This window comes from Orcinus orca, chromosome 17 (assembly GCF_937001465.1).
Source record: "Orcinus orca chromosome 17, mOrcOrc1.1, whole genome shotgun sequence".
In the NCBI taxonomy this organism is placed as follows: Eukaryota; Metazoa; Chordata; class Mammalia; order Artiodactyla; family Delphinidae; genus Orcinus; species Orcinus orca.
This window is the reverse complement of record NC_064575.1, coordinates 49,256,289-49,272,723: the sequence shown is the minus strand read 5'-3', so window position 1 is coordinate 49,272,723 and position 16,435 is coordinate 49,256,289. Positions and strand designations below refer to the sequence as shown.

The 16,435-nt window shown below is 45.5% G+C and overlaps 1 protein-coding gene across 2 annotated transcripts in view; it reads right to left on the bottom strand.

Annotated features, from left to right (window-relative positions):
- Positions 1 to 9,751, bottom strand: part of LAPTM4B (lysosomal protein transmembrane 4 beta) — a 69,268-nt gene extending 59,517 nt beyond the window's left edge. Inside the window, exon 1 of one of the 2 annotated variants that reach the window (XM_012534998.3) lies at positions 9,423 to 9,751. In XM_012534998.3, coding sequence (XP_012390452.1) covers positions 9,423 to 9,521 — 99 coding nt within the window. In that variant the 5' untranslated portion in view covers positions 9,522 to 9,751. The remainder of the gene's footprint in view (positions 1 to 9,422) is intronic. The other variant, XM_004275360.4, reaches the window with a different exon arrangement.
- Positions 9,752 to 16,435: the final 6,684 nt, after the last annotated feature.

Sequence of the window (16,435 nt, the reverse complement as noted above, 5' to 3'; positions counted from 1 at the left end):
CGAGAAGTAAACTGCATTTTTGCACCTCTGTTCACAACACTTTATCTATACCATAGCAAATACAGAGGTTAAATATTAACACAAGAGAAAAGACCAGATTATCAAAGAATCCAATGCCACCTTAAAAGGGGGGGAAGGGGGGGGCTTCCCTAGTGGCACAGTGGTTGAGAGTCCGCCTGCCGATGCAGGGGACACGGGTTCGTGCCCCGGTCCGGGAAGATCCCACATGCCGCGGAGGGGCTGGGCCCGTGAGCCACGGCCGCTGAGCCTGCGCATCCGGAGCCTGTGCTCTGCAACAGGAGAGGCCACAACAGTGAGAGGCCCACGTACCGCAAAAAAAAAAAAAAGGTGGGGGGGAAGGGGGACACTTATGGCTAGATCAAAATTCAGACTACAAAAAGTACTATCAAAGAAGCAAACCCCTCTTGCAGCACAGCTGGAAGACACTGTCGCGGCCTGGAGACTTGCTCCATTTAGTACTGTATGCTATCTCTTTTCTGAAGCTGGCCTCACCAGGCTGTCTTTAAGAAAAGCTATTAAGTACTCAAATCACTGACAATCATAATTTAGTGTCCTCTACAGGAAAAGAATACATAGGCCTCAGGATAGGAGTATTCATTTCCATGAGGATTATATTTCCCCATCAAATATTAATAAATTGGCATTCTGGTTTCATGTGTCAGTCTACTATAAGTTTAGTCAGTGTGAATCAGCCATTCAACTTTAGGGCATTGACAAGATCCAATCTCTGGTCCAGCAAGGTTGAGGAAAGGCCAAACTCTGATGCGTCCCATCTGGCCTTACCCAGGTAACCCCCTAAGTGATTCTTTTCTTCCAACCAATAACACCTCCACTTCAGCAGCCCCAAGCCCTCTACTGTTAGTCAACAAAGATGTCAGCACCTACCTGTACCAAGTGTTATTGCTTCACCATGGAACCAACTAGCTATGTAATTTTAGCAGCTCAAAGGTTAATAAAAACACTCAAGCTTATTTTTAATAATAATTTGAAATTATATTTCCTCAAGCAATTTTTGGCCCCTACATATGTCCCTGAGAAATAATTTTCCCTTGGAAGCTGCAGCTGCAAAAAGGCAACTCTAAACCTTTAAAAGTTTGTTAGACTGGGAATTCCCTAGTGGTCCAACGGTTAGGACTCTGCACTTCCACTGCAGGGCGCACAGGTTCAAATCCCTGGTGGTGGGGGGCGGTGGGGGGGAGTTTGTTAGGACCAAATGAAGAAGTGTGATCTCTGCTTAATTTTTATTTTGCTTCAGGTAAAAAACCAGTTTACAGCTGTTTAAGAACTCTCATCAAGGCTCCAGAAAGCTCTATTAAAAGAGCCAAGGGAGCCGGGAGGAAGTGGAGAAAGCACCCATTATTTCCACTAGCATCCCTTTATGAACAACAGTATATCTGCCACAACGGGGGTGCAGTGGGAAGGGAAAAATGAGTCCTCTTCCTTCATGACAAAGATTCAACAGAAGTTGACAAAACAAATAGATCACACATTTAGTTAATATACACATCACGGTGCAAAACTCACGTTAACCACTTTAACACTTGATGCTTTGTTAGTTCATTAGACGTATCTAAAGTGGGACCCAGAGAGATTGATATTAATAAACACTATGATGGCAATCTTTATTTCTTGGTCTTTAAAATGTTCTGATGAGGGAATTCCCTGGCAGTCCAGTGGTTAGGCCTCGGCACTCTCACTGCCGAGGGCCTGGGTTCGATGTCTGGTCGAGTAACTAAGATCTCCCAAGCCACGCGGCATGGCCAAAAGAAAAAGTAAACGGTTCGGATGAATATCTGTTAACACGAGATAAAAGTTTAAAAAGGCGTTAAATACCACTGAAATCCTCACCAGACAATATTTCATAGAACTTCCCTTGATCCTTTACATTTGGGGGTAGGGAGGCCTATACTTTTAAAAGGGGTTCATTAGACATCTCTCAAAAATCCAGTATCCCTCTCTGTCCAAATCTGTTCGATTCCTGAATTCAGACGTAGAAAATCTGGATGGCAAAGGTTATCACTGACTAACTGATCAAAGTTCCCATCCATATTATTTGCATCATTAGCAAATGAGAGACCTATGCTGGGAAGAACTGACATTGCTCCATCTCCTATCTGGAAGGCTGTACCACACCCTGCCTGGTTTCCCAGCCATCTATAAAAGAGCCTGCCCTTTCAATCCTCCTTAAAAACTGCTTTCACCCTATCACACCTGTTCATAATTCTTCAGTGCCTCCCCACTGCCTACAGAATAAAATCCATACTCTTTAGCTTATAATTTCAGTCTTTTACAATCTAATACAGTAGGGAAAACATTAGGTAGTAAGGATTACAGAAACATTATGAATTAGCCCCTATTTTGCCCTGGACTTACAGACCAAGTTCAAGAATCTGACAGCTGGAATGAAACTATTAATCTTAAAGGAGCATATCACCACCTATGGTGCCTGACCCCAGGGTTGCTTTGAGGTCTCAATAAGAACAAATATGAAGTCCACTGAAAACTATCAATCACTCTACAAATGCAAGATGTCGGTTTTACTATCCAGTATTACTATACAGACAAAAATCAATAGTTATTGCACCAGGACTTCTAAGGACACAAAAAGAACCCACCAGGCTTGGGTACACAAGCAAGCTGTGACTTTCAAAGTGAACTAGTTGATTATTTGACAGGCCAGGTCATAAAGCCAATGAGACCAGCTACCCTGAGCTCTTTCATCCTTTATAATCTGATATATGGCCAACTCCCCTATGAATAACGCCTGGCACAAAGAAGCATTCAGTATGTACTTGCTGAATAACTAACCTCCTAAAACACACCTGGATTATAATAAAAAGGATGATATGCACAAAGGGGTACCTATCCCAGGTGTCAATGACAGATTCTTCCAACTACCAGGACCATTTTTTTTTTTTTTTTTTTGCTGTACGCGGGCCTCTCACTGTTGTGGTCTCTCCCGTTGCGGAGCACAGGCTCCGGACGCGCAGGTTCAGCAGCCATGGCTCACGGGCCCAGCCGCTACGCGGCATGTGGCATCTTCCCAGACCGGGGCATGAACCCATGTCCCCTGCATCAACAGGCGCACTCCCAACCACTGCGCCACCAGGGAAGCCCCAGGACCACTTTTAAAAACACAATAAGAAAATTACCTGATAAAACGATGAAAGAAACTACAAAGCAAAAAGTATGCTTGAGTGTATAGGGAGAAACTCAGGTCCTGATGGCAAAACACATTCCACAAGAAATGCGGGCTTTAGCATAAAGAGTATAGCAGGGATTTTTTATTGTATTATTCTCCAAACATTCTTTCCTCCTCCTCCCAGTAACAGTCTCTGATGCCTCATCCCTCCACTCTCAAGCTGGTGTTTTAAATTAATCCCATCTCTGGCTCACATCTCTCCTAGTCAATAAATAGTTCAAGGGAAGCATATCCCAGACCTAAATTCATCCGTATAACTCTAGTCACATAACCCTGGCCTATGTGGCTCAGGGGTGGACAGATAACTTACATTTATCAAATCTGAATGAATCTCAGGACCCAGGGCTTAAGTACTGGCTGGCCATTTGTATCCTAAAGGAAGATAACCTGAAAGGGGAAGGGATGGGAAAAAGGGGGAAAGGGGTGTGGTGGAAACCACTGCACTTGTTAATTAATTGTGTAAGCCAATTTAAGTTGAGTTGAAACACACAGGTCATGAAATACACACATCTCCCTGATATAAGCCAACATTTTTTACGAGTAAGATAACAAGCTCATATTTGTGCTTGAGAAAAATACCTCTGGAAACTGCATTTGTAATGGACTGAAAAAAAATGGATTATGGATGGCAAGGCTAGAAGCAGGGAGACCAGTTATGATTCTATTATAATAGCCAAGTGAGTGCTAATGAGAGCCGAAACGAGGGAAATGGTAGCAAGAATAAGAACAGGACAGAATAAGGTAATCAGAGGTTGAGCAAAAATCAATGGGACATGGAGACGGAATAAAGGAAGAGATTCAGATGGCAAGGGGAACAGAGGCAGCTAAACTGGGAAGTGTAGATAGAAGGTGAAAGAGATGTGGTGCTCCAAGGACAAAGGACGACCCTGCCTGAAAATGTTTCAGCATTACACCCACTACCGGACTCTTAATCTCCCTCACCACGTTGCCATGGTTATGAAATTCCTGAGCCCACCTGGGCAACTTGGGACCAGTCTCAAATAAGGACCCACGTGGGCAACGGGACCTGTCCCAAATAAGGAAAGGTATATGCCCTGTCCCACTCCCACCCTATAGAAGGAAGGTATATGTGCCTTGACCAATCAGGAAACAAAATTTTCGCCTCGGACCATTCCTTTGCTTTCTGGCTATAAAAACATGTTCGGGCTTGACTCTCCCAGACTATTAGGAAGTCGGCCTGCTCTTCTGGCAGCGACCCTCCCCTCTAACAAATTCTATGTTCTTTACATTCTGCCTTGTGTCTGGAAATTCTTTTCCAACCCGCGTTTGGACCACGACAAGAGAGACTCGAGTATGTGCAAATTTGGGGAGAAAGTTAATGGATTCAGGCTTAGAATATTAAGTTTTGTTGAAGAAGGAGAGGAAACCTCAGAAGCCTGCATAGCAATCATTCTACTTTAAGTATTTCTTTCATATCACGATCCCTCTGGAAACCGGGACAAGTCAGTCCTCATTCTCTGTGAAGATGGATAGGCACCTTACTTGTCTTTCTAAAAACATTTGTAGCTATTAAAGGTTATGTGATAAATCAACTTTTTTTTAGGTTTAATGATTAAACTGCCTTTTAAAATAAACACAAACCTCTACCTCACATCGTTAACACAAAACTTAGAGATAGACCACAGATGTAAATATAAAAGCTAAAGCCATAAGGCTTCTGAAGAAAATATAAGAGAATATCTTTACAACTTCAGGGTAGGCAAAGTTTCTTAGAACACAGAAAGTACTGACCATAAAAGAAAGCAATGACAAGTTAAACTTAATTGAAATTAAAAACTCCAGTTCATCAAAATATACCATTAAGAAAATGAGTGGGCAAGCCACACACTGAGAGAAAATATTCACAAGGTATATGTTTAACAAAGGACTGGTATCCAAAATATAGAGAGTTCTTACAAATCAGTAGGAAAATAAAAGACAAAACCCAATTTAAAAAATTGGCAATCAATAGCACTTCACAAAGGAAGATATATAATTAGCCAAGAAGCAAAGATAAACTGTTCCACCTCATTAGTCATAAGGGAAACTCAAACTAAAGCCACCAGGAGCTACCACTACACGCCCACTGAACTTCATACACTGATGCCTGGAGTGTAAAATGGCAACTTGGAAAACACCTTGGCAGTTTCTTACAGACTTAAAACACACAACGGGGCTTCCCTGGTGGCGCAGTGGTTGAGGGTCTGCCTGCCGATGCAGGGGACGCGGGTTCGTGCCCCGGTCCTGGAGGATCCCACATGCCGCGGAGCGGCTGGGCCCGTGAGCCATGGCTGCTGGGCCTGCGCGTCCGAAACCAGTGCTCCGCAACGGGAGAGGCCGCAACAGTGAGAGGCCCGCATACTGCAAAAAACAAAACAAAACAAACAAAAAAACCACACAACAACCAGGAATTCCACTGCTAGGTATTTATTCAAGAGAAATAAAAACAAATGTCCACAAAGTCTTTTTTGCAAGAATGTTCAGAGCAGATTTAGCCATAATAGCCCCAAAATGGAAATAACCCAAATGTCCATCATCGGGCAAATGAATAAACAGACTGTGGTATATTCATACAACAACACTCAGCAATAAAAAGGTACAATCTATTGATACACTCCAAAACCATGAATGAATCTAAGACATTATGCTAAGTTAAAGAAACCCAATACAAAAGAATACATACAGTATAATTCCATTTATATGAATAGGCAAAACTCACCTATGGGGTCGGGGTGTCTGTGGAGGGGTATACTGGAAGAGGCACAAGGGAACTTTCTGGGGTTTTGGAAATGTTCTCTAAGGGTGTGGGTTACAAAGGTGCATGCATTGGTCATGTCAATGAACTGTACACCTAATATCTGTGATTTTCACCATATGTAAATTATGCCTCAACTTAAAAAAGGAAAACTTAAAAGAAAGCAAAACAAACAGATCTCTAATACAATACCTGAAATCAATATGCTTTTTTTATTTACTGGACTGAAGGAAACCTTTATAATTCCAAGGCAAAAACAAAACACACACTCAACTTTTAAAAGGTTAAACTGTGGAAACAGCACAGACTGAAACATCACTCAAACCACAAGCCAATCTTAAGTAAATCACCTAAGGTCTCTTAGCCTCAGTTTTCATCTATGAAATGGGAATAAAAAAATCTACCTCACCAAGACATAAAAATTAAGCTTATGCAAAGCACTGCAGAGAGGGGACTTCCTGGCAGTCCAAAGGTTAAGACTCTGTCTGCACTTCCACTGCAGGGGGCGTGGGTTTGATCCCTGGTCGGGGACCCAAGATCCCACATGCGGCGCCACGCGGCCAAAAATTTTAAAAAGTTTTTAAAAATAAAATTAAAAAAAAAGCATTGTAGAGAAAAATGTTGCCTACTATTCCAGTTCTCCAAGGATCAAGCCATTAGCCACTGTAGTCACCCACTGACTGTGGGCCTGAGGGGAATTCAGGATGGAGACAAACAGGAAGCAGTCTGTGCTTCGGATGCCTGCCCCGAGATAGTGAAGATACATATCTAAGGAAAAATTTCAGTGACCCCAGATTCTTGCATCTTCCCATACATAGAAAAGCACTAAAATCATCAACTTGAGACGCCTGTTCTTTGTGATTAATAGTCACCTTTTGATTTCGACTTCAGGTTTTTTCACAGCAAAAAATTCATATATCCTGGCTCCTCTCCTCCCTTACCTCTTCAGAACGGTTTCTCAGAGCTGAGAGGCTGTCTTCTGGGTTACCTTACACAGTAAGACACTGAATAAACTCAACTCACAGTTCTTACATTGTTCGTTTTGGTTTTTTTCAAGTCAAGATATCTAGGGAATTCCCTGGTGGTCCAGTGGTTAGGACTCTGTGCTTTCACTGCCGAGGGTGCAGGTTTGACCGCTGGCCGGGGAACTAAGATCCCACAAGCCGTGGGATGCGGCCAAAAAAAAAAAGAAAAAAAAGATATCTAGTATAGTCCCTAGAACACAGGACCTTAGTAAATGGTCATGGTAGGAAACAATTAGAAAATGTGTAAAAAAAGATCCACTTTGCCTATCCTTTCTAGTGGACTCTTTTTTGAATACCTCTCTATACTCCTACCCTTCTGTTTTCCTGAAAACTCTCCCCCTTTCTGATAAGTAACCCCATCTCAGCCAGATGGCTGGTGGGGTGAGGGGGTAAGGTAAGGAGGAAGAGATGCCTTATTCTTTGGCTCCTTCATCTTAAAAACTGTCATGTTAATCAATGTTTTGGATAACCAAATTATATTTAAAGGTATGAGGGAAACTCACCATTTTTTTTTAAAAAAGTTTAAATTGTTTTGTGAAATGCAAAAGACTTATAAAGATGACCGGCAGGTTTCCCGGATATGAGGTTTACCTAAAGTGGCATTCTTATTCACACTTGCTGGAAAGCTTTCTAATTATCTTTCAAAAGGCCATATATTTCCAAATGCTAAAACGTGCATACCAATAACTACTTTCCCCCAGAAAGCATGCTCAAGCCATAGGCAGAGTACGTGAGTGCTCTCCTTTTATCACACCAATACTGGCTAGTTGGATAACAGCCAACAGCAGGGCTCAAAGTAGATTTATCTTTCCTGTAGATCATGTAGTCCACTTGCCTAATGCAGTGCCCTAGATTTTACAAATTACATTCACTGATGTACTTGCAAGTCTGCAGATTTAAACATTTTCAAGAAGGACACAAGACATGTGTATAAAATTATGTCTTGATCATCAATAAAAGCACTATTTCGAGGCCACCCACTAACTTTCCACTGTCATTTTAAATTTCTGTAAAGATTTCTTTGCTTTTAGCAAAATCAGGGTTGAGCCAATACGCAGATGTTCTATCTGCATTCACACCGCACAGTAAGAACCCACACATACCAAAGATCTGTTTGAAAGCTTTTAAGGCCAAATATTTCTATTGTGTGGCCTGTGATAGGCACAGACTAAAGGAAACTTGAAACTATAAATAGCACAGAGAACACCATGTGGGGCGGGGGGACGTTCTGCTTAAAATGACACAACAAACGAGTTCACAATTCGGCATAATGTCCATATATATCAAAAAACTGAATTATGAACTGACCAAAAAACTATGATGACTAAGAAGAAAAGAATTTATTCCCACCGAAAAGTTCTATATGCCATCTTACTACCACTTTTAAGGTGTTTCCTCATGATGCAGAGATATTCACTGCAAAAAGGCTCGGGTCTAACTCTCCATCATGATGTGACCAAAACCGAAATGCAGTGGAATCCGACTCAGTGCAGTCTTCGGGGGGCCAACAACCAACCGGGAGCTGGCACAGGGCAAGATTCCCTCACTGCCCCTGATAATCACTGCTCCCCATACAAATAAGATCTTAAAAGCTCCAACCTAAAGACAAACCAGATTTGCCTCCTCCGGTGTCGGCTAAGAAGGTACAGGGATCATCTGTAAAGGGGCAGGAAAGCCAGTGGGTGTAAAATGGCTGCCCCGGGCAGATTGAAACGCAATAAATCACAGGCAAATCCCTTCCCAGAGTAAGGGCTTTACAACAAACGTGTGGGTAAAGAGCCCCCAACCATTTCCACTCGGGATGTGAAAGTGCGCAGGAGACTGGACAGCAAACCCGAGGCCAGATGCGGGCTGGGAGAATAGGCACGCGGGCCCGCAACCCGGGCCGACAACTGGGGGTAGCACGAGGTGCCGGTCACCGCCTCGACGTTTGTCGGGACCCGTCGAAACACAAAGCCCAGCGGGTGCTGCTAAGAAGAAAGGAAAGGAAAGCACGTGCTCCGCAGACCGGATCGGAGTTCTCTGACCACCGAGTGCACTTTCACCGGAAACCGCGGACCTCCCCACGGCCAAGCCGGCTCCCAGCTGAGAGCTTTCCGGCGCTCCCTGCCCTGGGCGCCCCCTGCCTTCCCGCACCCCCGAAACGCCCCGAACTCCCGGCCCTGATTGCACCCCTCGCCACAGGTTGGCTGAGCCCGGGGCATCGCTGACCCGCTCGCCCGGAGAATTAAGTTTCTAATAATATAACTTTAGGCGGATTAGTGCTGGCATCACCCAACCCCGAAGCCGCACCGGGAACCAGCTAGAGGTCGTGAAAAGCGAGGCGGGGGCGCGGGCCAGGGTCCCTGCGAGGTGCGGGGCGCCCGCCCTCCTCCCTGGCAGGTGCGCCCCGGGGCTCGCCAAGGCCCGCCGCGCTCACCAGGTACCAGACGCCGAGCAGGATGGTGCCGGTGCGGACATGGCAGCACAGGCAGCAGCTGTTGGAGTAGAACCGCGTCCAGGGGGCCACCATCTTCATCGCTCGGGCCGCCGGCGCAGTGGCGCGAGCGCGCGCCCAACTTTGCAGGAGCTTCAGCCGCGTTGGTCCGGGCCCGCCGTGCGTCTACTGCCGGCTCCTCGGCCGCTCCCGCTCGCGCTCCCAGCCCCGCTCGCCGCCCGCCGGCCCTTGCTCCGCGCCTCCCCCGATAGCTCGGAGCGGCTGCCTCGGCCGGACCCAGCGCTCGGAAGGCTGCGGGAGAAGGAGGAGGAGCAGGAGGGGGCGGAGCGGCTCGCGGCCCACGTGACGGGCGCCCGGGCCCCGTGATGTCACCGCGGGCTCCGGCCAGCTGCTGGCGCCGCCGGCCCATTGTAAATAGATAAATCATCTTGCACTCTCGGCCGGTCGCGTAGTCGGCCCCCAGTGGAGTTCCTCTTTCATTTGGTCGTTTGTGTAACTCTGTCATGGATTCGAGATTCTTTTACAGTCTAGTTGGTTGTGGGGTTGTTTTCTCCTTCCACTTGTATCTTGCAGATAATCTGTAGGTGCCATCACTGTTATCTTGTAGACTGGATGGAGGGGGGAGAAACGATAGGGGTGATTCCAGCCAACTGCAGTGCTTTGAAACACTGCTGAAGCTGCCGAGAGCAATTTGTCTCCGCTTCCCAGCTCAATTACTGTGGTAGTAATCTTTTCCCAGAAAACAGGCTGCGTGTCAAGGACATCCTTGCTGTGCTTCAGGTAGCATTTTAAATCATAACTGCAGCTCTAAACAATCATCAAGCCTATTACTGCCACACGGTCTCTGTGTAAGTGAATAAGGTAAGGAGTCCCGGGAAAAAGAGAACGAGGCGTGGCTTTCTTGACATAAGAGAAGCCATTTTTGGCCTAAGACATTTTGTGATCTAAGACTGACCACAGTGCTTGTCCTTGAACAGGCCTCAGCAATAATGATCTTAAGGGAACACAAGAACAAACTGTTATCAGGCAAGAGAAGTAACAATAGCAAAGATAAATCAGTTGTAGGACTTCCCTGGTGGCACAGTGGTTAAGAATCTGCCTGCCAATGCAGGGGACACGGGTTTGGGAAGATCCCACACGCCGTGGAGCAACTAAGCCTGTGTGCCACAACTACTGAGCCTGCGCTCTAGAGCCCGTGAGCCACAACTACTGAACCCACGTGCCGCAACTACTGAAGCCCAGGCGCCTGGAGCCCGTGCTCCACAAGAGAAGCCACCACACTGAGAAGCCTGCACACCGCAATGAAGACTAGTGTCGGGAGCCACATAGGAAGTGCCTTTGAGTCTCAGCACGGACGAGACCCTTAGTGTCAGCAAAGCTGGTGCTGTCAGGTATAAATATGGAGAGGCAAAGTTCTCCTCTGCAAAGCTGATGCTGTCAGACATAAATATGGAAAAGCAAAGCTCTCGTTTGCAAAGCTTCCTGAACACAGGGTTTTCTACACTCCCCCTACCCTGTTGTTCCATGAAGAGCAGCTCCCTTTTTTACCGTGGCTAGGGGGCATATTTTTATATCATGCCCCATACATGGAGTTGCTTTAAGCCAAGAGCCTGGTATCCCTAGGCAGAGAAAGCCCTCCCTGCCTGGGATTTCCTGCTGATGAAAGTTCTTCCTTCCTCTGTCCTGCAACGGCCCCTCTTGCCCTTTTGCCAAGAGGCGCTCTCTTCTCACAATCTCCTTGCCCAGGGCTGGTGCCTGGGCTTTCCTGCCCACACTGAGGCTGAGGCCTCCTGGTGGCTGGTGCCGTGCAATTGGTCTCTCTTGCCCAGTGTTGTAAGCTGGGCCCTCCCTGGAGGAGAAACCTGTGTTCCCGAAGACATGTGACCAGAGCCGGGGCCCCGCCAGTTGGCGAGGGAATCCCAAGGCAGGTGCTGGGCGTGGAGGCCACGGGGGCATAGGCTACCAAGGTGACAGAGAATTGATCTTCTCTGGGGGCGCTGCACCTCGCTCACTCGCACACCTCACATCTCCCTGCTTGGCCCCGAAGGATGGCTGGTTAGCCAGAGACGGGTAAGATTCCTCAGGGAAGGAACAACCTAAGACAGGCACAGTCGCAGAGGGGCCATCAGGAGAGAACTTGGGGGCCAACAGAGGTGGGGCACAGACCCTCACCCCCCCAACTTCGCAGGGGCCTGAACCCTCACCCCTTCTGAGGGAGATCTCTTGTCCCCATGGCTGCTTCGCTTCCCACGCCCAGCTTAGATGGGAACCCAGGTGGCAGATAAGAGACCTGGCCAATAGCAACTGCTCTCCCGCCGCAGCAGGGCTTTGTTTCCCATTTCCTCCGTGGACCACAGCTTTCCTCTGTGTGGTAGCAAGGCTTTGCTCTGTGTGGTTCCCCTTGTCTTCCCCTGCCTTTGCCTAAAGTGATTTTGTAGGATTGCTATTGGGGTTGGGAAAAATGTGTAGTTTTAATGTAGGAGTTTAAGTAAGATTTTAATTTAGGGTAAAAATCAAGAGAAGGATTATAGCTACTTTGGCTTATTTAATGATTATATTTGTTGGGAAAATACAATGGTGGGAATATTTCTGCAGCAGCTTTTGACTTTAAAAGCAAAATTGCGAGAGTTATGGCCTCCCAGTGGAGTTATAAACATGTTGGGAAATACCTGGGTATGGTGGCGAGTTTTTATGCAGCAGTGAGTTTAATCAATGAGTTTATGGTACAATGCCCGCTCCCATGGTTTTTCAGAAGTATAAAAAATAATGTGTATTGTCTTAATTATTATGGTAGGGTTAGGAAATTTGTAGATGAAATGTTGTATGATTGCTTTTAATTGTTAATCGAATAATATGTTTAAGTTTATGGCTTGATCAAGCAGAATGTGCAGGTACAAGAACACCTTAATCTTCTGAGAAGAATGAGGAAACCGCAGACAGAGTTCCTGACCTAGATGTGACCAAGATGTACCTAACCACAGGGAACGAAGGAGACTGGAAACAATAAGAAGATTACTTAACTTGTTTAACCTGCTGATGTAAATTACTTTTGATTTTATGATGTATGTAGGGGATTTTTTAGCGTGGGAATGAAGTTTTTAAGATTGAAAATGAGATTGCCTTATAGTATAAATGCTTTGGAATCATGAGAATAAATTTGTCAGATCCTTGCATCCTCTGAGGTGTCTTGTGTTCTGTCCACGCCGACTCCGTCTCCCCTTTCGGTGAAACCTGTCCAGCTGGGGCTGGTCCTCGGCAGACTAGCCCCCGCTCGCCGCAACTAGAGAAAGCCTGCGCGCAGCAACAAAGACCCAACACAGCCAAAAATAAATAAATAAACAAATAAATAATAAAAATAAATTTCTAAAAAAAAGAAGATAAATCAGTTGTAAAGACTCCCAGTTCTGTTTCAATGGTAAAGATTAACCTGAAACACTTTCTTAAGCTGTTTCGCAGAATTTAAAACCCCCCTCGAGCGCTCAACCACCCTCTAAGGGATGATGATGTCGACCTTTTCTGACCCTCAGGACTTCAATCAACTAAAGCTTGGACTCTGTGGCCGCCAAGCCGCTTCATGACTATGCATGTACCCTTAGCTTAAAATTTCCCCAATTTTGCTATTGAGAAGACACTGCTTTGGGGAAGATTCCCCAGTGCTCTCCTTACTTGCTGCAAGTAATACATCCTTCCTTTTCCTGATCTTTGTTTTGGTTGTCTTTCAGCTCCACACCCACCAAGAGGCGAACCCAGTTTTGGGGGGTAACATCTGCAAGACCCAGCACAGAGTGTTAAGAGATAGTGAGAGATAGGACTCCAGTTTGGGGTTATTTCCTCCCATTTAGTGTTTGGTCTGGAAGAGCCCTTGTCCTAGGTTAGCCTCTAGTAATCACTGTGTAAGCCAAGCATCTCAGTTAAGCACTCAAGATTTTTTTTTAAATAAATTATTTTATTTATTTGGGCTGCCTTGGGTCTTTGTTGCTGTGCACGGGCTTTTCTCTGGTTGGCAAACGGGGGCTACTCTTTGTTGCAGTATGAGGGCTTCTCATTGCAGTGGCTTCTCTTGTTGCAGAGCACGGGCTCTAGGCACACGGGCTTCAGTAGTTGTGGCACATGGGCTCAGTAGTTGTGGCACGTGGGCTCAGTAGTTGTGTCTCGTGAGCTCTAGAGCACAGGCTCAGTAGTTGCGGCACACAGGCTTAGTTGCTCCACAGCATGTGGGATCTTCCCAGACCAGGGCTCGAACCTGTATCCCCTGCATTGGCGTGTGGATTCTTAACCACTGTGCCACCAGGGAAGGGAAGCCCCCCGTAAGCTCTCTGAAATACAAGATTTCCTTGAACCAATGAGTCATTTGCCTAATGAATCTGCAATTCTGGTGGGGAAGGCAAAGTGGGAGCTAACTATGGGAACTTGCTGGGAGTTGGCACTTGGAATGTAGTACTCCCCATCCAGATTCTCTATTTCCATTCCTTCTCAAGCACTAATGCTTGTCTTAGAGCTGGTTCGAAGTGGCTATGAGCATGATTAAATATTAAATGGAAGATCCCAAACAGAAAATTATCTCTAATGTGGAAGAAAACAGAACGTTGTAGTGAGAAAACAAAACAAAACAAAGAAAACCCTGAGGTTTTCTTGTTTGGTATTTCTGATTAACTCCCACAATGATGTTGTTACTGGACTGAATTTTGGGTCAGCTTACCCACGGCACAGCAAAGCCAATGTACCGACACCGGATGGTGGTGAAGGAAAGTACAGCATTTATTGGAGGCACCAAGCAAAGAGTATAGGCAGCTCATGTTCAAAAGTCCCAAACTCCCCAATGGCTTTCAGGGAAGGGTTTTTAAAGGCAACTTTTGGGATGAGGGGTGGAGGAAGCATGACCTTCTTCTGATTGGTTGGCGGTGAGGTAAGAGGGTGATGTTTCAGGAATATTAATCATCTGGGGTCTACTTAATCACTATCCTCCACCTGTGGTGGGGAGGTGCGTCTTAGTTTCTGCATAACAACTCAAAGATTTGTGTCAGATTGTTATGGATGTCCCTTGAGCGGGAACTGGGATTCTGCCTTATCACTGAACTATTATTATTTTTCTTGCTGAACTACTTTTCCCTTGTTTCTGCATTCCCTCACTTCCCTAATTGGTTAGTGCCTGTGCCTGCTCTTTGGAACTCAGGGAAGGCCTAGGAGACTAAAACCTTTTTCTACAAACAAGAAACGGGGGACATGGAGGGGTTTTTGTACACGGGAGGGCCTCACAGGGTCCTACTCAGTTTCGGTGTTCATTATTATTTCTGATTAAGGGCCCATGTCTGACATCTCTGGGGATGACTCTGGGGTCCCTTGAGATCCATGTTTAAGCTACACAATAAGAATGTGACAGCTTTACAGTCTTGTAAAGCTAACCGCTCTTGCACTTAAACAGCCTTATCTCACATTCCTCTTCCTTCCTATATAACCTGTCTTTAAGAAATTTAGAGCCAACCAGTTTTTCTCTTGCTCCAAATCTGAAATGAAACTTTGACAATTACTCTATAATAATCTTAACTTGAGGGCTTCTCAAATCTCTTCTTTTCTAGGACAAATTGTATTTCAATCCATCTGTTAGAGATCCAAATCACCCAATGTTACTTTGAGTGGTGAGTGTTGGTAAGACATACAGACATAAAGGCTACAAACGTTAGAACATTCTGCTCCCAGCGCTATCGTCTAGCTTAGTCCACACGTCACTGTGATGTTAGAAGCTTGCCAAGTATCCTTACAGGTACAAACAAAATGCAATGGGAAAACGGAGGGATTGATTACATTAAAACTGTGGGGAGTTAGTGTTTTGGTTGGGCCTTGCAAAGGGTGAATAGAACGTAGACTAGGAAGGTTGAAGGAAGAGACACTTTAAAAAAAGATTATTTTATTGAAGTAGAGTTGATTTACAATGTTGTGTTAATGTCTGCTGTACAGCAAAGTGAGTCAGTGATACTTATATATACATTCTTTTTCATATTCTTTTCCATTGTGGTTCATCACAGGATATTGAATATAGTTCCCTGTGCTATACAGTAGGGCCTTGTTGTTTATCCATATCCATGTTTATCCATTCATATGATAGTTTGCAAGAGACACTTGATCTGGAAGTTGTATAGAGCCAGACAGTCCTTTGGGGGAGGGAAGGTCTCACTTGAACTACCTCCATGACCTCAGCAAGCAGCTGTCTCAGGAGAGACCTCAGTACTCCTCTTAAAGCGGAGAAATTCAAAGAGCTACTATTTAACTCTCCTGGAAAGGAAAAAGGGGGCTCGACACGTTCCCTCAACACGTTGGAAGGGGAATCCACATGCCTATGCCAGAGGGAGCTGTGGAATGTCTTCTTCAATAATGAAAGTACTGCTCTCCTTGGTGAGACCAAAGAAAACATCATAGGTCTCCTCATGCACTGTCCACATAAACCAGGGACCCATTCATTCATTCATTCACTCATTTCATGGGAGGGAACTTATTGAGTACCTTCTTGGAGCTAGGCGTGGCTGTCACCTCAGAAAATGAAATAGTCTCTGTCTATAAGGAGCTCACAGTTTAATGAGGGAGACAGAAAAACAAATAGAAAAACATAATAGCAAGATAAGTGCTAAGATATTCGTAGCATGGAGCGCTATGAGAACCCCAGATCGCAGCTTTGGGAAGGTCAGGGAGGACTTCCCAGAGGTAGTGACAGCTAAATTCAGAATTATAAGATAAGTTGGAGTTAGCCAGGGAGAGAGACAGAGGACCACCCTGGGCAGGATGGGAGCAGGATATGCAAGTGCCTAGTGGCTGGTGAGCTCTGAAGTTTAGAAGCAGCAAGTAGTACAATAGCTGGGGCTTAACATTTGGAGGGAGAGGAGGAAGAAGAGAGATGGGGCTGAGGAAGTTTCAGGGGCATCAATTTAGGTAGGGGAGGTAACAGAAGATGAAAAGCTTTTCGTGCCATGTTCCACTGAGGTTTGGAGTATATTTCCTTAGGG